The 22,103-nt window shown below is 38.6% G+C and overlaps 2 protein-coding genes across 3 annotated transcripts; both read right to left on the bottom strand.

Annotated features, from left to right (window-relative positions):
- Window positions 1–156: 156 nt before the first annotated feature.
- LOC130988236 (uncharacterized) lies at window positions 157–11,998 on the bottom strand. 2 transcript variants are annotated; one of them, XM_057912027.1, is made up of 16 exons: window positions 11,780–11,998; window positions 11,236–11,303; window positions 9,305–9,460; window positions 9,035–9,202; window positions 7,715–7,865; window positions 7,372–7,451; window positions 6,123–6,395; window positions 5,891–6,034; window positions 3,591–3,725; window positions 3,266–3,364; window positions 2,349–2,405; window positions 1,996–2,200; window positions 1,769–1,887; window positions 1,277–1,345; window positions 852–950; window positions 157–778 (listed from the first exon to the last, which is right to left on the bottom strand). In XM_057912027.1, the coding sequence occupies exons 1-16, from the start codon at window positions 11,892–11,894 to the stop codon at window positions 539–541; spliced, it is 2,178 nt and encodes a 725-aa protein (XP_057768010.1). In that variant the 5' UTR covers window positions 11,895–11,998; the 3' UTR covers window positions 157–538. The 2 variants fall into 2 exon arrangements, with proteins under 2 accessions (XP_057768010.1, XP_057768011.1); XM_057912028.1 differs by lacking the exons at window positions 11,236–11,303; window positions 11,780–11,998 and adding an exon at window positions 9,628–10,560.
- An 8,757-nt stretch (window positions 11,999–20,755) lies between these two features.
- Window positions 20,756–21,366, bottom strand: LOC130988235 (uncharacterized). The gene is made up of 2 exons (XM_057912025.1): window positions 21,203–21,366; window positions 20,756–21,126 (listed from the first exon to the last, which is right to left on the bottom strand). Exons 1-2 carry the CDS (start codon window positions 21,260–21,262, stop codon window positions 20,854–20,856), a joined length of 333 nt encoding a protein of 110 aa, XP_057768008.1. The 5' UTR covers window positions 21,263–21,366; the 3' UTR covers window positions 20,756–20,853.
- Window positions 21,367–22,103: the final 737 nt, after the last annotated feature.

The raw sequence follows: 22,103 nt of genomic DNA, 5'->3' as shown, positions 1-22,103 counted from the left end.
CTAAAAATCATTAGTGTCAAAAATAGCAATAGTGAAGCTCCATACTAAAAACAAAAATAAATCCAAAAGCAGATTTATAAGATTCATAAAGAAATCAAGCAGCAAGAAAATATAAATACTTTATGAAATGGTTCTTACAAACCACGCAATACTAAATGAACTAATAAAAGACACATGATCAAATTGTAATGTAATCACGAAAAACAAGATAGAAGAATTTTCCGAGTATATGTATTCTTATACACAAATTCTACAGGGAATTTTTATCATTTACGGAAATGCATTGTTTATGAAAATAGTGATGAGTAGGAGCCAAATTCAATATCACAAAATTGCTAGCAAGAGAAGCTTCTAGACTATGGTTGGCGTATATTCGTTAAAAACCTCCTACCTTCTAATTAATAATACAATTCTTATTTTCAATTTTTGGGTGAAGGTCGAAAAATCAATGGTGAAACGCGAAAAACTAATGCTAAGGGAAACAAGGTAGAATGGCTCAAAATGTGGGTGGTGAATAATATCAAAAAATTTCAGGTCATCAAGATCTCTTCACAGCAGCAGTGGCAAAATGAGGATGGTGAATAAAATCGAAGGAAATTTTGAGTGATGGTTCAAGACTTCCTAACCGGCAGAGAAGGTTTAGAGCAACATGGTTATGTTCAGCTACCTGCTCTATCTGGCGAAGCTCTGCCAATCTGTCTGGATCGTTGGCAAAACTACCGCGCAGCTCCTTTGCAATCTTTTGTGCATCTTTGAAGCAGTTATGCATGGATAGAGTCTGGCAAATGATGAGTCAGATCAAAATTTGTGGAAGAAGATAGTTTACGGATGTATACAATGATATTACTTACAGAAAAACAAGTATTAGCCACAGTCTCACTGAAGGAAAAGAAAGACGCATGATCAGGAAGGCAAGCCTTCTGCAACAGCTCAAAGTGCTGGACAAATCTCTGGAAAATTTGTGAACATCAAGGAATCGTCATCATTTATACTGTGATTATATGAAAATGAAAATGGACGAAAGTGAATTGTGGAATGCCTGACGTAAAGAAAGTATAGCCTCCATGCATGCCACTTATTCTCGAAAGTCGAAACTAAGAAGTTGGGGGAAGTGGAAGATGAGGTTCTTCCAAGAAAGACTCATGCAATGATATATAGTTGGGAAAAAACAAAGATACAAAAAGGAATGAATTTTGAAATGTAAAGTTAGCCACCTATGGGTATAGCATCTGTTTTCCAACTAAATAACTCAAGCAAAAAAGTATAATAAAGATACCTCCTGCTCACTGTTGAAAGGACCCTGACACAAAAAGATCTTGTTTTCGTTCCGTAAGGAAGCAAGCATCTGAAATTTTTGAATAAGAATTAGAGCAGTTAGTGTTCAATTGATATCATGGTCGTAAAAGATGTCATTCAACTTGGACTACCATACCCTAATGATAAGATTGAGGTTTCCTATATTGTAAATTTATCAAAAAGATTGAGGTTTCCTAAATTCAAGTTCTCCAGTACATTGCATTAATACACCGATTAGTGTCTTTTAAGGTTAAAGTAGAAAACCATAGAGTCCACTGATTAATACATAAGGGGGCTATAGCTCCCTGTAACATAATCTAGGAATTAGTGACAATTTTTATACAGTTGATAAGAATAGCATCTGATTGCACTAACCACTGTTCTCAAATCCATACCATTCTAGCATATAAAAAAATTAGTTGTTACTGAACGGGTTGAGATAACATATCAGACACAACAAGAGGATAATTACCATCATAAGACCTTGTGCAACGTATAAATGGCACTGAAGTACCAGGACCTCGTGTGGAACTTGATAGTCTTTGCCAACATCCTTTACAAAATCTTTCTTCTTTTTTGATTTTCGTCGACCTGCTCATGAAGCAAAAGAGTTGATAAAGCTCATAAGAAGTGTTACTATTACACATTATAAAGGTCTCAATGTGACAAGAAAAGAAGAGAATTTTTGCATTTACTCACTAGAATCATTGCTCAGCATTATTTTGAGATGGGTTTTCTCAGCTAGTTTGATCAGGACAACATAAATGTACCAATAGACCATGCAATATTCTTCGGTTGAATATAGCTCTAACTCAAAGCCAAGCAAAAGGAAACGCAAAGCTATCCAATATGTTTGCTCCTCTACCCAAAGGAGAATGTGTTTGCAGACCTTTAACAACGAGTCCTGCAAAAGGGAAATAAAAGATTCAGGGACATGAAAGTCGACTCTTAAACAACTTACTAACATCTACCACAAAGAATGAGCATATACTGTAATACTGGTGCAGAGAATAACATGTGACGTGATGATCAGAAAGTCTGCAGATATTTACCTGTTCAACTGAAGTGCTTGCAGCCTCCCCAAACTCCTTTCTAAAAGCCAACTCAAGCTGTTTGAGAAGAATGCAAAAACAAATATTAATCAGCCACAAGTATAGGTAAGCAATCAGATAATGCTATGAAATCTGAAATAGAAACAACACTAGTCAATAAAATACACCAAACAACATTAATCAGCCAAGATTCTAAGTTTGGCTATTTATTCAGTTATATGTGAGGTTGATCAAGAATGCTACTTTTTTCGGGTAGGACACTCCAGAATTTGGATAATTTCAACAACACGCATCATTGCCAATCATACCCGCATCTAATCACTTCTGAACTTCAGATACACATTTACCAACTAATACATTCCTGGAAAAAAATGTTCTCACTTCTTGGCACTTGACCACTTAAACGAAATAAAACAAAATTACATAGAAGATGCTATTTATGTTTGGAATACTATTAACTTAGCCACCACCTGTATCTGTATGTCTAGGAGTTAACTACACTAACTTCTTAATACCATAAGATTAGTAAATAACTGGAAAACAATAATCGTTCCAAAGAAGAATGCTTCTACTTTCCAAGTAAGAAGCTTCACTGTTCAATATAAAATTCTAGACGAGTCTTTCCTTAAGGGAAAGACCCCTATTTATTCTGCTAGACCTGGACATGAAAAGCCCAAGGCCCAAACCTAATCGAACCCTAACCTAGTTAAACAATATGAACTAATTAAAGAAAGGATAAAGAGATAAAATCCACAGCTCCTTTCTAACAATCTTCCACAAGAGACTTATAAACCAGACAAAGTTGAGATTTAACAATGAAACATGGATGCAAAAACAATACCAGGCAGAAAAACCAACAGGATCATGGAAACCAGTATATTATGATCTGTAGTTTTTTTTTGAAAATATCAACAAACCTGTACATATATTATTCGCCAATCCTGTAAGATCTTCCCTAGTTTACGTCTCTGCCATGCAGTGTTAGCACATAGGACTCGGAACAAAGTGATAAGTAACTGCATCAATAAGGTATTTATTCATTAAATTTCAGAGGCTAAACAATGTTGGGGGAAAAAATATTCGTGAAGCATTTATTATGCCAATATGGCAAGGAACAACATTTTAGAAGCTTTGTTATGTAACCAAAAATATCCTTAAAAAATCTAAACATAAGATTGTAGGACGATTTTTAAATAAATACACAGGCATGCTTTGAGTATCAGGAAGAAATTTGCACTCCACCTGCCCTAGTTGTTGAACACTCTCATTCTTCTGGATATCATGATTCTTTGCTCCTTCAGGTAATAGGGCAGCCTTGCAAATGACAGCAAACAAAGATTCACGTCCATAAAGCTTCCCATCTTGTACCAGCAGAAGCTGTTCATTAGTTATCCGCATGAGAATCCATTGCATAAGGCATAAGACTTTAATCACTATTCAGTAAAATAGTCGAAGGACAAATCTTACTGAAGACTAACCACATATCATACAAAGCTGAGGAACAAAGGTGCTGACACTCATTAAAGTTACACTATCCAAAAACGAGATCTCAAAAAGAAAATAGAACACAGTATAAATCACTATTTTGAAATAAATCTCAAAAAGATGGTAAAAGTCCTAAATCCACCACAGATAAGTAACAGTCAATGATAGTTTCTCTTTATAAGAAAACTATAGATAAGCATTCATTGGTCTCTCTTTCTAAGAAGATTATCTATATTCTAATACGACAGCAATATATCATAGAAAATAATCCAATTAATAAACCTATACAAAACTATTTTAAACTAAAATCGTCTTCCACATATTACACATTAAACATATTTGCATATGTATCATGAACATTTGAAATCACTCATGTTCAGTAGGTACACAGTTACATACATGATTAAGGAATAAGGAGGCAAGTGAGCCAATTAAGACCCTTTTGCTTTATCCCATTGGCTTTTGTTTCTTAGGAACATCCTAATTTGTCATTTTGCATCATTATACAAGTTGGCCATTATTTGTCTTGCATGCCCAGTGTATTTTTATACAAATCTTTGATCAATGATATTTACTTTTATGGATCAAGATGAGAACGAAGGGAGGCGATGACCAACCAAATGAAACCTGGGATCATCATCTAAATTGTAGCTTGGCTCACTTAATACCATTAGTGCAGACGGCAGGTGTTTGCATAACCTGGAAATTTGTAGGTTGGTTTTAAGAACAACTGTCTTCATCTGAATGTGTGAGTATGAATTGTATTCCAGCATATATAGCCTCATTCTGTACTTACGAAGTCATACCACATGGAACCTCGCCATTCTCCATCCTCTAGAACATATTTAGCCTCATTCTGTACTTACGAAGTCATACCACATGGAACCTCGCCATCCTCCATCCTCTATTACAAAGACGAATCATAAAGGTGTACATATCATTGAATAAACCATTACAGGTTATCTTAGGTCAAATTCTCAAACCCTTTCTCCAGGTTTCAGTGATAGCAATCTATGAATCATTCCAGAAGGCCTACAGAAAAGCCACAGTTGTGAGGTGACCAAACCAATCGATGTACATTCCTACAACCGATCATCAGGGACCACTCAATAAAAATGTATTGCTATTACTTGATCAAAACTCACTTGGTTTTTCCATGAGATCATCTTATCATTATCATCTCCACTGACATGAAATCCATCAAAAAATATTTCTAAAAGGCCTATTTCAAGATCCATATGCCATTGCACTCCTGCTAAAAACTAGTGTATAAATTCTTTTCTAAAACAACACTAGGTTGGATTCTAGACCCCTTTCAAGTTACGTACATTCTTTGGGGGGGGGGGAGGGGTGATGGCTAGTCCAATAAAGAGACTGCAAAAATACTTACTGATTAATATTAGAGCTTGTGTTCCACATAACAGGCATCCAAAAAGTGCAGAGCCAGAAAGGTTTTAATTTCAAGAACTCCAGAATATGACTGAAACATGATATTTACAGAAAGAGACAAATGAGAGAGGGGTGGCGAATGTGCTCGGCTTTACTACAAAAGAGTCTGGATGACGGGCATTATTTTAGGATTCAAATTTCACCTGTACTATACAATTCCCACCACCCCAAGCATCATATATTTATCAAATATTTGGTTGTTGCTCCACCACACTATCATGTATATATAACGAGTAGTCATCTGATCAAATAGTTTGATTGTAGGGCCTCAAGACAGCTGATCTTGCGCCATCAAAATCCTAGATTTGCTTTATGCTGGACTCTTGACCTTAGTCCCAAGCTCTCATGGCAACCTCAGAATACTTGGCATTAGAGCTGTACCATATATATCCCCTTCACCCTTTTTTTCAGAAAGAACATTTCAAGAAGCCAGGACTTGACATTTCATATTTAGTCCCTTATTCAGTGAAACATACTCTCAAAATTGATCATTATTCATATTATTCTTTTGGAGTGGTACAGTTCTAGAAGAATCAAATTGTATAAGTATGGGATCAAATTTCAGTAGTTAGACAGAATTACAAACAAGAGAAGTACCAGATTCGAACCTGGATATGAGCTCTAGCAACTAAATCTGGTTGAAACTTCTGAACATCAACCACAAAGCGCAGGGCGCCTTCAAAAACAGGATCTAATGAGTAGGAACAAATAACATCTAGATCACGCAGAAGCTTCTGGAAATAATTAACTGCCTGACAGAAACAGAAGAGAAAAAGACAACGAAATTACTTCCATGTAATGGATTATTAGAAGGTTAATTGACAGTAACCTGAAAATAACCTTTTTCCAGCTGAGTAGTTTAATTGCACGGGGTGGAGTTGGGGCTGCTGATCTGCTGTTTAATGTAGAATCAAACCCAACTGGTTGACAACCTGAGGCAGTTGTTTTCTCATCTTCATTCTCGACAGTTCCAGATGCAGAGTTGTGCCTCAGAAATTCTTCAGTTTTAAGCATGGAATCTAGCTCAGATAAGCAGGAAATAATATGTTTCTTTGCCAACTCCAAGCCTCTTCCTTGGGGTTTCCTCAAGCATGTTAATACATGGTAAAAGTGCTGAACACACAGAAGAATCCCTAAATGTTACTGGAGGAAAATGATGGATATCACATGAAATCAAAAGAGCGGTAGTTTCAGTTAGACAGAAGGACAACATAAAGCCAAAGACTGAAAAACATAAATCATAATGCAACAAATGCAGGAAAAAAGAACCTAATACTCCATATCGTTTCTATGTTGCAACATACTGATAAGACCTATATCTTTTCAAGGCATGGCAAAAAGGGAAAGAGGGGAAAACAAGTTTATCTGACAGCTCATAAAGAACATTCGTTCTTTTTGTTGTCCTCGTGTATTGGCAAAATGTTATCCGTGTTGGCTGTGGATACTGAGTATTTGGAAGTGGATCGCTGAGGATTTTCTTTGAGGGAAAGGATTTGAGGAACAATTTCAAATGGGTCCAAGGTGATCTCAAACCGAACAATATTATTAAAAAATAATAGTTCAAAGTGAGATTTATGTATTTCAAATTCATTAGAATGAGCTCATTATAGCAAATCTCAATGGATCTGTTATTAGATATATTAACATATCCATCGATTCAAAATTTTTAAGTTAAATGCTATATTAGGATTTAGATTTAATTAAAGTTATTGACATCTTTTTGTTCTTCCATCAGCTGAAAGAGTATCAATTAAAGAAGGAGAATACAATTGTAAGGTAATTTTATCCTTCATGTTTCTTTAACATCTTAGAATATTAGAAAAGTCGAGAGGAACTTGTAGCCTACTGAAAAAGACCTCTTGCAGTGTTTTTAACACATCAAGCATTTATGCAAAAGTACATGCATGCCTGTGCCATTCTTCCCCAAGAACCAGATACTAAACTGGTACGGCTGGCACTTAAATCCATCATGGCCTGAAAAGTATACTTGACGAAGCATTCTAGTGCAATAAATTCATAGAAGCATCTCAATGCATATTTATTTAGAAATACTATGGACTTGATATTCAAAGATAATACAAGATAAGACCTTACGAAAACGTATGCGGCACAAAACAGCTTTGCAAAAACCTTCTTCAAGATCGAGATGAGTTTGCAGAGGCTCTATATCTGGACAAAGCAACCAGATTAACCTTGAAACTTGGATATAGTAGTTTGGAAAATTAAAGATATAGTACCACCATCTAGAAAAGAGTATATCATGTAAACCATGTATATGATTCTTATGCAAAAAAGTAGTTAAGAGTTCCAATTTGCGTAAATGTAATTAATTCCAGGGCAAATGAGAAGATACTACAAAGCCATACTGGAGTTCAAGTAATTCTCTGAGAGTTCTTGAAAATCTAAGAAAATGTGAGGTCCATAGTCCATACCTTCGAGAACTGTTTTTTTCGGTACTGGTGCTTTACAAGCCTTCAGTTGCCGACAAAGTGTTTCATCCACTGCATGTATCATTGATAAGCATTTTTCATCTCCATTGACCTTTAATGGTAGACCATAAGCCATGGTAAAAAGATCTTCTTCCTGTGCGATCATACTTTGTTACTGGACAAGATCAACAATATATACGCAGAAAGTCTACGACACTTAAGATGGAAATACAAGGAAGAAAGTATGTCTTACAAATTGGGGGAAAATCATAAATTGGGATAAATCACATTGCCTGGCACTGAAGCATTTTTACACACCCCTATGGAAGTTAAGCTTGTCTTATAAGAGATATATATAAAGTACCACAGCAGTGAGATCTAATATGCTCAAATGAAGAACATTGACTTTGTCATGAACAAGACGTAGTGATGGTAGGCTTAGAAAGCCATCTTCTTTCAACAACTGTGCGCAAAAGCTTTGTGTTTTGACAATGCTATTGAAACATGCAGTTCAAAATTATGATGCATTCACTGCAAAATTATCTTCAAAACTAACTTGAAAAGATAGATAATCGGGCCACAATGCTGCTGAAAGGAGGAAAAGAAAAAGTAAGGACTGATAACTCCATATCTTCAACCCAGAGGTGAAACAGTGCAGAAGAGGGCATGATAGCAAAAAATAAAGAAAAGGCTGTAAATTCAGACTAAAGGAATGATGCAGACACAAAAATTGATGAATTCCAGTACCAACATCCTGCTTCTGTTCATATTGGGTAGTTTATGATATGAGAGAAGATGATAGCACAAACGGGTAAATGTATTAGCATTTAAAAAAGGAGAAATAAGAAACAAATAATTTTTATTGCTAAAGATAAAGCAGTAGAAGGGACAAGTCACCCCTTAACAATAGATTATCATCCTATTTAGATGATACAACTCCATATCCAAATCTGATAAAAATAAGCCTTTAAACTCATTATGATTTGACACTTGCCAAGCTACTCTAAACCTAACCCTATCTCATACCTCCTCTAGATATTCACTTGATCCTCAAAAATCCTTCAACTCCCATTAAGCCAAAGAGGCCAGCACAGTGCTGAAACAATTACCCCCATACAACTTTACTCTTGTTGCTAATGAGGTACCAGGGTACTTCTGACCATTCTATCTCCTTGAGAAAAAGAGCTGAAGATTCATTTAAGTACCTCATTTCCATTCATTTGATATAGATGAAACAGTAGCTAAATTGTTGAAAACTTGAAGCACTAAAAGAAACTTTAAATAATCTCGAGTAACAAGCAAAGATTTGTTGAAGTACTTTACTTCATTTGTGCGCGCATCTGAAACTGCTGAAACAAGAGCACTGCAAGTAGCACGTATAACTCTGCAGAAAGAATGCAGCAGGGCATGCGATGATGTTCTCTCAGGCCTCAAGAGGTAGATGCAAGAAAATACAGTTTGCGCTAACGAACCTCCTTTATGCCATGTTGCCTGCATCAAAAGAAATGAACATAAGAGGGGTATAAGTGTCACCATTCATGGACAACTATCTTGAATGCCTACTGATATTCCTGAAAGATGGGTCAACAATACCTCACAAGAAAGAAAATGATCCATTATATCAATAACACATTGAATATCACTTGTTCTATCAAAGCTCAATGGAATAGGAGCAGCACCATTCTCAATGGCTTCATCAACGGAATAATATGTAGATACAATACCTGAATCCATCTTTGGGTCCATTATCTAGTAAAAACAAAACTTTATCAATAAACATAAACAAAATATAGTAGGAACTACAGCCTAATAGAAAGCATTATGATTTTATCCTAAATTTGCATGCCATGCCATTTAACATGAAAAAGAAGAAACAGTTGGCTACATAAGTACGAGGAACAAGTAGTCCTGCATACCAAAAGACAAGAAGATGTGCTTAATCAGCTGCTGGTACTTTTTTCTCTGTTAGAAATCTATGATATGAGGAATCACAAATTAAAGAAGACCGAATAAACTAAATAACACTACTATAACAAGCTAGTGCTTCACTGACCCAGCTTATGTAGATATAGTTCAAATTTTGAAAACAGTAAAACCAGATGAAGCAGAACAATGGCAATTATGGCATTACCAAACGTGCCTCCCCAACCACTTTTGACATGAGAACATAGTTTTTCTTAGCGACGTAGGGTTCAAATTCTAAAATAAATTTACTTTTCAATTTGATTATTTCTTTTCTTTTTTACTATTTTTCTTTTTCTTCTAAGCACAAACGACACCAATTTCAAACATTGATGAGGAAAAACATAGAATCATCTAATCTGACAGTTGAACGTAGAAATGATCGGCTGTTCCAGTGAGTTGCTACTTGCTACATGTTATAAACACAAATAATGTGATCATCAATCACATACTTTATTTTATCCAATTAGCATATGATGATAGAGTGAAGGCAAAGAACGATGAAGAAAATAGAAATAAACTCCTCTAAAGAGGTCAAGGCAGAACGCCAATCTTAATAATACGATAATGATAATCCCCTTATAAGGGTATTTTTGTTACTCTGACTCAAAGTATTTATGTGAGTGACTAAAAGAATGCATTTTTCTATAAGTGGTTATTTGAAAATGTCTACCAAATTAAAATATGGAAAGGACTTGGTCAATAGCAATGAGAAAATCTTATGTACTTACTCTACCCTTTAATGTCTTTATGAATTATGACTAGCTCTCGTGGGTGGATTTCCTCATATTTCTCCACTTATGATACAAAATGTAGAGAAATGCTAAGCATTTCATTCAATTTTCAAAAACAAGGAGATGGAAGAAGTCCGAAAATTTTCATATTTTCTTACTTAAATGATCTCATTAGCTAGTAATGTTCCAGCATTTTAGACCACTATTCACTATTTAGTGCTACCTACCCATATCTTAAGATGAAGAATTTCATTAAGAGGAGGAGAAGGTATTAAGGTTCAGGATTTTTATTTTTTTTTTAGAGGTAAAGTTCAGAATTATTATCTTTGCAAAAACACATGTTTCATCAACCTTAAGTAGTAAATGCTAACGGTAGACTAACACTGCAACATATCTATAACCGAACTTTAAATGAGGCACACTGATCACAGAGAGCTCAAGACCAAACTTTTATAGACCATCAACTATCTAAAAGAGGCAAAATTGTCTGGTAACATTTAAAAAACATCATGCCTGTGTTGATGATACGCTCTAGCCTCTTGATAATAGTAAATTGGCTTTCTAAAGGAAATATTGTCATAACTGCTAATGAAACAAGAAAAAAGAAAATCACCTTTCTTATCAATAAGAATATAATCTAATAACTTTTTCTCTTCCTGAAAATAGGATGCATTAACATTTTCTTCTCACCAAATAAAATTGACATCTATTGCTGATATTTCTGATTTTCTGTTTTCCCAACATCACTTAAAACTCTACCTTATCACACTTGCAAGATACCTTATTGTTAATTTCATGGAAGCAATTTCAACTGAAAAGCAGCATTACCTCTAAAGCAGACATGGCGGCAAACAGATTGAAATTCTCCCCACTGATGAGCTCATCATTTCGAAGATCTGTGAAAAAATTACAAGTAAAGAATCATTAAGATGCTGCAGTTCTTAAAGAAATTCTGGGGGCGGGGTAGGGATGGAATTTGAGCAACTGCAGAATAGAGTTACATACGAAACTATATGGCTACAAGTTTATTCTTTTCAAATCAAATTCTTCTTCTCTTCTCAGAAAAAAGAAAAAGAAAAAAAAAACTTTTTCAAATCAAATCGCACAAACTTGTAGTTATATGAAACTTAACTGAGTTTTGCTGCATCAGAAAAACATAAATAATTTTTTTACAGATTACTTAATCAATATATCGTATCCACACAGCAATTGAATATAATTAACCACATACATTAAGAAAACAGAATATGACTCCCCACAGTTAGGCTGGGGCAACCCTCTCAATCCAATTAATAATTCAAAAAACAGTGAAATAAACGCGAGAATAACAACAGCGATCGCAATTCAGAGAGTGAGAGAAAAAGAAATGGACCGTGGCAGGCGCGCTGGAGGAGAGACGAGACATCAAACCAGGCGGTGTCCTTGCCGGAAGGAATGGAAGGGCTTAACGGTGCATTCGCATCTCCTACTCCCTCAGCTTCAGCCATAATCGAGCTTCACCCTTTTCAGTCTTGCGTTATGCGGAAAGAGAGAGAGAGAGAGAGAGAGAGAGATTCCGAGGTTTATTATGAGAGAGAGTGAAGTGCAGTGAAACGCGAGGAGGAATCTGTCTGCTTCCTTTTGTAGCTTTGGAGTTCGGTAGGGCAACTGCTGGGTCGGATCCGGGTATGATCCGTATTCCGTATTTTCAATTTTATATTGGGTTAAGGTGCAGATTAGCCCCTGAACTAGACCCTCCTAGAGCGTTTACTCTCCACACTCGGTCAAGGCGCGTTGACCTCCCTTCAAGGCGCGTTGACCTCCTTGAACTCCCGAAACAATGGTGCAAATAAACTCGTCCGTTAAATGGCGTTTAAACGCCGTTTTCTTTAAAAAAAAATATATTTTTGGTGGGCCGCTTAAACACCGTTTTCTCAAGTGTATGGCTAAATGTATACTCTCATACTATGCTGCATTAGCTCACCTATAGGCTTGATCACGGATTCATAGCAAGTGTTCAAATTGGTATAATTCATCAAATGGTCTTTTAAAGGTTGTAGTGGGGCATACGGAGTGGAGGTAAGGATTTCTGGATAAGTAGCTTAAAACTTGGTTACAGTCATACCGACCTATCTTCTTCAGTAATGGCACACCCACTTCATTTTCTCCCTTTATTCTTGGCACGGATTATTTTAACTTCTTCAATTCAAGCAAATTTATTAATTTATTTTTGTGCCTAGACCTTCATTTCTCAAGTTATGCTTTTTTCACTTAGAGCAATAAACTTCCCTTTATCTTTTGCATAGTGTGGAAGTCACACCTTTTCATCCATTTCAATTCAAGGGTTTACAAAAGAATTTCATTCGGCTCAAAGTGGTTTAGCAAAAGTTTATCATTTAATGCTCAAGGAAATAATTCAGGGGCTCTAGATTGAAGAAAATTGCCCTAATCATGTAAATTATACCAACTAGCTAAAATCCATAAACAAGTTCTAGGGTTACCAAGCAGCATAGTCACACAGAAAATAAATGCAATTTTGGCTCAGATCTCACAGGTGGGAGTATTCAGTATGCTCTCTACTGCTATCATGTGATCATGCTCATCATACCAACAAACCAGTCAAACCAAATAGCATGCATGAATCACCAATACCAACAACATGTGCAGACAGACTCTAACTCAAGACTCAAAAGAAAAACAAAGACTACTAGGGAGAGAAAACTTATTCATGGAGTGTGAGGACTCGGTGGAATGCATCACAAATGTCCAACAAAATTGACTTGGCATCAGTATAGCGTTGAGATCATGTGTAGCAGCTATGGAGTGGTGGAGAGTGGGCGAATGAATTTCCCGATCCTTCAAAATGCAAAGGTCTTGCCAGTCGGGCAGACCCTGACCAATCATACTGCTGATGCGGTAATCCCTTGACCACCTACTGTATCTCCACCGGCCCCACCTACACACTTTGCTTCGCAAAGTGGGTTTTGATCTTCGATGCATAGGATCCAGCTCAACTCATCTGCATGGTTAGTCCTCCAAGAAACACAAAACACAGGGAAAATAAAAGAAACATGAAATAAAGCAGTAATGGTCATACCAACGACCTTATTCTGGGTTGCCTCCCAGTCAGCGCTCTTGTTTATTGTCTTGAGCTCGACGTTGCCCATCCCTACATAAGTTGGATCAGGTTGGGCTTCAAGTTCAGGTCAGCCGGGATTGCCAGCTGACGTATGGTCTGCGGGGCGTCAGTTGCTATCCCACGTCTCGCCATACCGCGTCTCACAGTAAGCGGAAGATGAAAAATGAAGAGTAAAATTGTTGCACGTCACTCCCCGGCAACGGCGCCAATTTGATGGGACGCGCGTGCCCGTCGCTCGACGCGCGATATCAAAATAATTTGTGTATGCCCTAGACGGACAGTACACGCTCCTATTGCTCGCAACCAAAGAATAGTCTTAGCAGCAAGTATAAGGTCGATCCCACGGAGAGTGAGGAACTACTTTACTCTTCGGGTGCACAAATTGAGTTGTCACGGTCTCAACCTGTTTATCTGCACAAGTAAACTTAAACAAAGATCAAATATAACAAGGGGTAAGGTTTTCGGTTAGGTCATAACTGTTGTCAATATTTATTTCGGTCATAGGCATACTGATGATCCGTCCATGATCCGTATAGACTCAAGGCGTGGCCCAAAGACATTGGGGCGTTTCAAGAGGCTATACTTTACATTTAGGATGGTTGAGTCCATTGTAGTCACTTGGTCCGAAGGTCACACATTCCCCGGTCACAAGGAAGTGCTTCACTCCTCCTTAGATAGTAGTCATACCCGTTACTCACCAAGTATAACCCTCACCAACCTTCTCTCCCTAGGTCCCCAACTCTGCACTTTGAGTGACACATGCCTCCTGGACACAATCATTTCCGGCTTGTTAGCCGACCAGTCATAGACATGCTACGGCGCAGAAGTTACATTCCTCGTTTGATAACCATGGCTTTATGCCTCGTCACAGTTGATGGATAGTCTCTAGAGAAGCCCAAGACTGAGGAAGGACAGTGTATCCCATCAATCCTTTCCTCACCTTCCAGATCTACAACGCCTTTTGTTGACGCTGCTCAGCTACTCTGTCGTGGGTATACCGGTTGTCACGCCCTGGTATACCCTGGCCTTTGCTTGACACGGACAGCATTTTACCGAACGGAGATCACCCGTTAGGCCCCTACCGTCCATGGTTTCGAACAGATCCTTCCAGAACCACGAACTCAACCGAAAGAACAAATGCCTCACGAATGTTTACATATTGACAACAATTATTTCCACCTACCCCTTAAACCTCACCAAGGGAACTACTCACACATAATGGAAAACATAAATACAAAATAAAATGAACACATGAATGAAAGGAAATTTGAAATACTTGATATAAAAATACCTAAGACAACAAATATGAATGAAAGGAAATTTGAAATACTTGATACAACGGAATTGAAATACGAAAAACAAATAAAGTGTTTGGTGCGAAAAATGCAAAATGACAAAGTAAATTATTTTCTTGGTGAACTAACAAAAGTCTAAGTCTAGAAGAGCACTAGAAACTGATGTGTAAGTGTAAAAATCCGTTCATCCCCCCAAAACTACTAAAACTCTAAAAACTGCCCTCTGCCAGCCACACATGCTGAAGTTTATATAGCAATTCGATAAACCCTAGCCGGCAGACCAAATCTGGCAGATTATTTCCTTCCATATTTAGCTTGATCCTTGATTTGATTTGATAGATAATGGATCTCCAGCGGATTTGGGATTGACTCCACATTATTCCAGATCCTTCCATTGCTAGAATTCGCCAGAATCTTCCGGGCAATCTCCTCCACACGTCTTTCCATATATAGCTCCAGCTGCTGACTGCTGTTGACGGGAATGGTCATACTAGCCTCTTTCTTCGGTTGGCCTCATACCAGGTGGTACACTTCGAACGTTCCCGCGCCTCGAATGGTTCTGAGGGGTACTTCATCGAGCTCTCTTCCTGGTTCATATATAGCCCATCTCTGCTGACTGCGTCTGCTGTGATGGCCTTACTGCTTCCTTCGGTTAGCCTTACACCAGGTGATACACTTCGGAGGTTCCCGCGCCTCGAATGTTTCTGAGGGGACTTCGCCGAGCTCTCGTCCTGGTAAGTTTCACTTCTGGAAGCTTGGATAGTTTTGTTCCGGTAATGCCCATTCTGACCATATTTCGTGCATATGCCCTTTTCCGAGCTTCCTCCTCCTGAATACCTGTTTTCTCCCCTAGACGACTCAAACAGAACAAAAGAAAGAGAAAAATAGGGACAAATGGCCCAAAAGTCAAAGACGCATCACGCGCCACCTCCGCCGCCACTGCTCTCAACCAGCTCACGCGCCTACCTCCAGTCCGCCGTCGACTTCTCCACAGATCTAGACCGCGCCGTTCACGGTCGGCTGATTGGCGCCGGAAAAGAAATCTGGTGGCTGCTGCTAGGCGTTCCGAAGAAGGCGACTGCCTGAATCGAGCAGGGATCGGCGGTGATAGGTGTTGTGTGTGGGCGGAACCAAAATTTCTGTGGTGCAGAGACGAAAACCACGCTGCACTCGGTTGGCTGGAGAAGAAGGTCGCGCTTTGCGTGCAGAGGCTGGATCTGTGGAGAGGTCGATGGGTCTGGATCCAGCGTGAGCACTGGTCGCGGCTGTTGAGTCGCGCAGGGGTCGACGGCGGACTGGAGGTAGGCGACGTGAGGTGGTTGAGAGCGGTGGTGGCGGAGGCGCAGCGGCAGGAGGTGGCGCGGCCGCTCTGTGCGGTGCAGATGCAGGGAACCGGCGGCTTCTGGTGGTGAGGGGGAATGACGGCGAGTGGCAGCTGGCGGCTGGAGAACGGCGATGAGGGTGTGGGTGGCTGGGATGAGAGAGGAGTGGGGCCCACTAGAAATAAAAAAAAATAAAAAATAAAGTAAACGGCGTTTAAACGCCGTTTAACGGACGGGTTTATTTGCACCATTGTTTCGGGAGTTCAGGGAGGTCAACGCTCTAGGGGGGTCTAGTTCAGGGGCTAATCTGCACTTTAACCCTTTTATATTTTTATCTATTTGTGTTTTTTTTTCCCTTTGCTTTTTGGTGGTGATGGAAGTTGTAACTTGTAAGCATCTACGACCGCAAATGGGATTCAGTGTACCATATTTTATGTCACACTTTGTATCTTATTTTCAATTTTGTTTAATTTCTTATATATATTTTCTTCAATTTCAACTTTATATGATTTAGTTTAATTTTGTGATTATTAACTAGGGTTTATTTCATCAATTTAGGGTATATAATTATTTTTTATCATTTAATTTCACTTTTATTAACTAATAATAGGTTGATAAATTCAAAGTTTTAAAAAAATAATTTTTTGAAATATAAATTAAATATAATTCATAGTATTATACTCCCTCCGTCCCGCTATTCATGACACGTTACTTTTCGGCACGGAGATTAAGGAGTGTAAAATTAAGGATGATTAATGTGTAGTGTTATTTTAATTAGGGAAAAGTATCAATTAAGCCCCTGTCGTGGTGACCCTTTTCACTTCTGGCCCCCTATACTCGAAGGGGTATCAACTAAACCCCTGAACTAAATAAAATTGAATAATTTCACCCCTTGCCCTAACCCCCAGTTTGACGTCGTCTGTGTAATTTAATTATTTAATTTTTTTTAATGCGGACCCCACACTTACTTAGTACATTGGCGGGCTTCCTAACCGATGGCCATATGAATCGTCTCTTCACCCTCTTCACTCTCAAACCTTCATCCATCGTTGAATCAGGCGATTCCAGAGAAGACGAGCGAGAGGAAGACGAAGCTGTTGTGTCAGGCCACCAAATCACGATCAAGGTAAGCTATCTACTCTGTTTTTGTGGTGGAAACCTCATAAGTTTCAGAGCATGCAATTTTATTTGGATGTCAGAATTTTCTAGGTCTTATTGTTTTCGCACTTGCAATGGTTGAATGTGAACTGGTTTTCTTGTTTTCTTTTTCTTTTTGTTGCAGCATGCGTCGTGTAACCTTCGTTTTTAATTATTGGGGTATTTGGAAGAAGGATTTAGAAACTGCAAAATTGGTTTATGATGGCTATAATTCTGTTGAAATTGACGAAAACGTTGATGACATGAGTCTTGATCGTATATTTGAAGAATTTGCTAAGTGTTATGATAGTAGACCTAAGAGTGTGTATGCTTTGGATGGAGATTATACCATTGAAAAGGGATTAGTGTTACTTAGGAATGATGAGCATTGTAAAAAAGTGTTTGATTATCTTGAGTTGCTTGGAGCAGAGGAGATTCTTTTGTTTGCTGACCATGAAAGAGATCCCCTGCCCCCTGTTACACTTTTACCATTGTTTGATGAGGAAAAGGAAGGTGATCAATTAGAGGATATTCATGGGTTGGAGATCGAAAAGGAGGGTGAGGGGGTTGATGCCGAGATTGGAGAAGATGATGCTGTAGAAGAGGATGATGGTATAGGTGTAAATGAAATAAGTAGTGAGCATGAAGGGGATGAGCATGATCACACTTTTTCTGATCCTTTAGGGATTGGTTCGGACTCTGATTCTAGTACATACAGTGACAATGAGTCAGAGAGTGATGAAGATATAGTGAATGAGGAGTGCATGATAGGATCTGGAGAACAGGGACAGCAAGGGAACTTTGCACTAGGCATGACCTTTGCCGAGGCAAAGGATTGTAGGGAGGCTTTGGCAAGATATTCAGTGACATTTGGTTACAAGCTTAAGTTCATGAAGAATGAACCTAAGCGAGTTAGAGTTGTATGCATCAGTGAAAATGATTGTCCCTTTGTATTGCTTGCATCGGCTGATGGAGATAAAGAGGGGTTGATCATAAAAACTCTAGTGGCAGAGCACACTTGTGCAAGGCAAAGAGAAGTGCCAAGTGCTTCTCAAAAATACTTGGCAAATTATTTCAAAGATACAGTCTACAGGAATCCTAGATTCAGTGCGAAGGATATGCAGGGACATGTTAAAGAGCACCTGAAACTACATGTGAGTATGGGGAGGTGTAAGAGAGCAAAGAGAGCAATAATCACCAAGCTTGGAGGCAGTTACAAGCAGGAATTCAACATGTTGATTGGTTATATTGAGAAGGTGAAGGAGACCAACCCTGGTTCAAAGATGGAGCTTCAATTGAGCAAGGATGAATTGGCTAACGGTAGGAGGGTCTTTAAGAGACTGTTTGTTATGTTTGATGCCTGCAGGCAGAACTGGAAGGGGGGTTGTAGGCCCCTGATTTCTTTGGATGGTTGTCACCTTAAAGGTGTAACATTTGGTTGCCTTCTAACTGCGGTTGGAAAAGATGGCAATGACGGTGTGATTCCTATTGCTTGGGCAATAGTGAATAAAGAAAACAAACACAATTGGAGCTGGTTTGTGAGTTGGCTGAAACAAGAGCTCCAACTTGGAGATGGTGCAACTGTTACCATAATGAGTGATATGCAAAAGGTACTCTCTATATTAATTGATACATTTTGCTTTGGTGGTGCAACTAATACATGGTTTTTTTGCTTGTTTTGCTAGGGGTTGATGGAAGCTGTGAAGGACCAAATTCCAGAGGCAGAGCACAGGTGGTGTGCACGGCACATATACTCCAACTGGAGTAAAAAATAGAGGGGAGAGGAGCTGAAAAAACGATTTTGGATGGCAGCATGGAGCTCATTTCATGAGGAGTTCAAACTCAGTTTGGCCAAGATAAGCTCCATCAAAAAGAGTGCAGCTGAGGACCTCATGCACTACCCTCCTCAGAATTGGTGTCGTGCATATCAATCAACCAGGTGCAGTACTTATATGGTAGACAATAACATTTCCGAGTCCTTTAATTCTAGCATAATGCAGGCTAGGCATAAGCCAATCATAAGTATGCTTGAAGACATGAGAGTCTTAGCCATGTCTAGAATTAGGGATAGAAAGAGAAGTGTTGCCTCGTGGAAATGGGATTGGTCACCAAATCGCATGAAGTTATTTGAAATTGCAAAAACTGAATCTATGTGTTGCAATGTAATATGGAATGGTGAGGATGGGTACGAGATAGGGGAAGGTATGGACAAGCACACTGTTTCTCTGGATCAAAAAAGGTGCACTTGTAGAATTTGGGAATTAACTGGTATTCCTTGCTGTCATGCTCTGGCTGCCATGTACTCTTCATCTCTGGATCCCATGAGTGTGATGTCGCACTGGTATCACAAATCAACATTCATGAAGTCATATGAACACTCCATCAAGCCTGTACCAGGTTACAAGTTCTGGAATGTTAGAGAATCTGATGCCATAGAACCTCCACCTGTGGAGAAGAAAATTGGGAGACCGAAGAAGGTAAGAGTCAGAGCAAAACATGAGCCAAGGACGAGCCACAAGTTATCAAAGATAGGACAGAAACAACACTGCAGCATCTGCAAGAGTGAGAGCCACAAGAAGTATAACTGCCCTCAAAGACCAGTTCAGGTATCCTTTTAACATTGAAACAACTAACCTTGAAGTTGGTTATTGATTTGCTCTTATATGTTATAGGTTACACAGGAAACACAAGATTCTATTAACTCTGGAGTTGGCTTGTATATTAACCCTGAAACTGGGAGGACAGTTCTACATGTAAGTCCATCAATTAACCAATTTATTCATTCAATATACACTGTCAAAGAAGTTAACCAATTGATGTGTTGTTTGTAATAGAGTGGCAGCTCACAGTCAGTTGTGATAGATGAGGGAACCCCTCGAGTTGCTGATCCGAACACGAAATTTGCAATACCAAATGAACTTGAGTTGAGGAAAGAAAAGAGAAAGGAACTTCAAACTGGTGGAGAGGGACAGAGTTCAAAAGCAAGGAAGATTGCCTCCAATCCATTCAAGCCTCCAAGAGGCAAAGGAAAACAGGCGCAGGTTCAAGCAATCCTCAGGAGGTCACCGCGAGGAAAAAATGTGAATTCAACTGCTGGATCAACCAGTTGAATTGGCATTTCGGATGATTGATCTACTGGTGTTTTTTGTTTTTGATGGCTTCAACAAACACTTGTGTTGGCAATGAACAAAAACTTGTGTTTTTTATTTATGGTTTTTCTGTTTTCAAACTTGTAATGCCTAGACTTCATGTGATTGCTATACTATTTTGTTTATTGAAGTTTCCTGCCAAGGATGAATGTTGTTGGATCAGTTTATAATTCTTGTTACTTTGGTGTATGAAAACTCGAGTTTTTGCTTACCATTTTATTCATACAAAACAGGGGATAATACATGAAATATGCCTCATTCAATAGGCAAATATATACTTTATTTCATAGGTAAAATATATTACATGAAATGCTTATCTTACATCAACCAAGAACCAAAATGAACCAAAATGACAATGCCTATCATTTCATAAAAAAGATAGGTGCCGAGAGCCAAGCAAGATCAAGCTACATAGACAAACTAAACTAAGCTAGAGCGAAATATACAAACATCAACCAAGAGCCAAGCAAGATGTATGTCATAAATCTACTTTTCTTCCTTATCTTCCTTGATTCTTCTTTCAAAGCTTGCAAAACATCCCAAAGCTTAGCAATTTCACTATCCACATCAATGCTTGACCTTGAGCTTTCCTTGAACTTCAAGAGCTTGAGATTCTCCCTTTTCAAGTCATTGATAACTTCCTTTGCTCTTTCACTCATAGGTTCGTCCATCCAATCAAAATAACCACAATTTTTTGTCTAAGATATGAAAAAAAAGGAGTTCAAGCGACTTAAAATTCAACTAAAACACAACCAATGAAACCAACGCACATACCTTCCAATTCCGACAACCGTAGAACCTCCTACCGGGGTTATCTTCTGTCCATGATGTCATCAAGGAAGCCCTACACTTTTTACCTTCGCACGCACAAAACTTTGGATTATTCTCCCATTCATCGCACTGACGTCGACTGCTCCATGAGCTCGACGAATTCCCACCGAAAACTGTATTGAAACTCATGAATCTAATCGAAGACGAAGAACATCGACAAACCCTACACCAATTTCACTAACCTAAACGCAAATTCTCCCGAATTCTGAAGCCCTATCGCGAGTTAGGGTTCATCAAATTTAAATTTTACCCCAAATTTAAAAAGAGGGTTGAGGCCGTTAAGTGTGGGGCCCGCATTAAAAAAAATTAAATAATTAAATTACACAGACGGCGTCAAACTGGGGGTTAGTGCAAGGGGTGAAATTATTCAATTTTATTTAGTTCAGGGGTTTAGTTGATACCCCTTCGAGTATAGGGGGCCAGAAGTGAAAAGGGCCACCACGACAGGGGCTTAATTGATACTTTTCCCTTTTAATTAACACAGCCAACCATTAACATATAGACAACATTCATTTTTGACAGGCCGGCCGTCGACTTCCCTTTATCTTCGGCGACCGCCGATTTCCTTTCATCTCCAACAACAGCCAACTATCCTTTCTCTCTGGTTGCCAACACACCAAATCCGACAACAAACCAAAAAAATCCGGCAAATACTCAGATCCCCAAATCACTAAATCACCAAATCCAAATCCAAATCCGACAACAAATCCAGCCAACTTTCATCTCCGGCAACAAACCAAAAAACTTCCTAGATCACCAAATCCACAATCTGCGCCTGTGAAGTCGATGGAGGCGGCGACCCAATTATTGAACCAAGATCTGCATCGTCGCCGCTGTTAGGGTT

Source organism: Salvia miltiorrhiza, chromosome 6 (genome assembly GCF_028751815.1).
Source record: "Salvia miltiorrhiza cultivar Shanhuang (shh) chromosome 6, IMPLAD_Smil_shh, whole genome shotgun sequence".
Lineage (NCBI taxonomy): Eukaryota > Viridiplantae > Streptophyta > Magnoliopsida > Lamiales > Lamiaceae > Salvia > Salvia miltiorrhiza.
Note: the sequence above shows the minus strand (reverse complement) of the source record. Positions and strands in the feature narration are given on the sequence as shown.

Bases quoted from the DNA above. Each gene is read 5' to 3' on its own strand.
- LOC130988236 (XM_057912027.1), bottom strand. From the start codon at position 11,894: ATGGCTGAAGCTGAGGGAGTAGGAGATGCGAATGCACCGTTAAGCCCT. The intron at 951-1,276 runs GTATCTTTATTA...CAAATTTTCCAG, and splicing joins CTTTCAACAGTGAGCAGGAG to AGATTTGTCCAGCACTTTGA. The intron at 779-851 runs GTAAGTAATATC...ATCATTTGCCAG, and splicing joins TGGCTAATACTTGTTTTTCT to ACTCTATCCATGCATAACTG.
- LOC130988235 (XM_057912025.1), bottom strand. From the start codon at position 21,262: ATGACATCATGGACAGAAGATAACCCCGGTAGGAGGTTCTACGGTTGT. The intron at 21,127-21,202 runs GTATGTGCGTTG...TTCATATCTTAG, and splicing joins ACGGTTGTCGGAATTGGAAG to ACAAAAAATTGTGGTTATTT.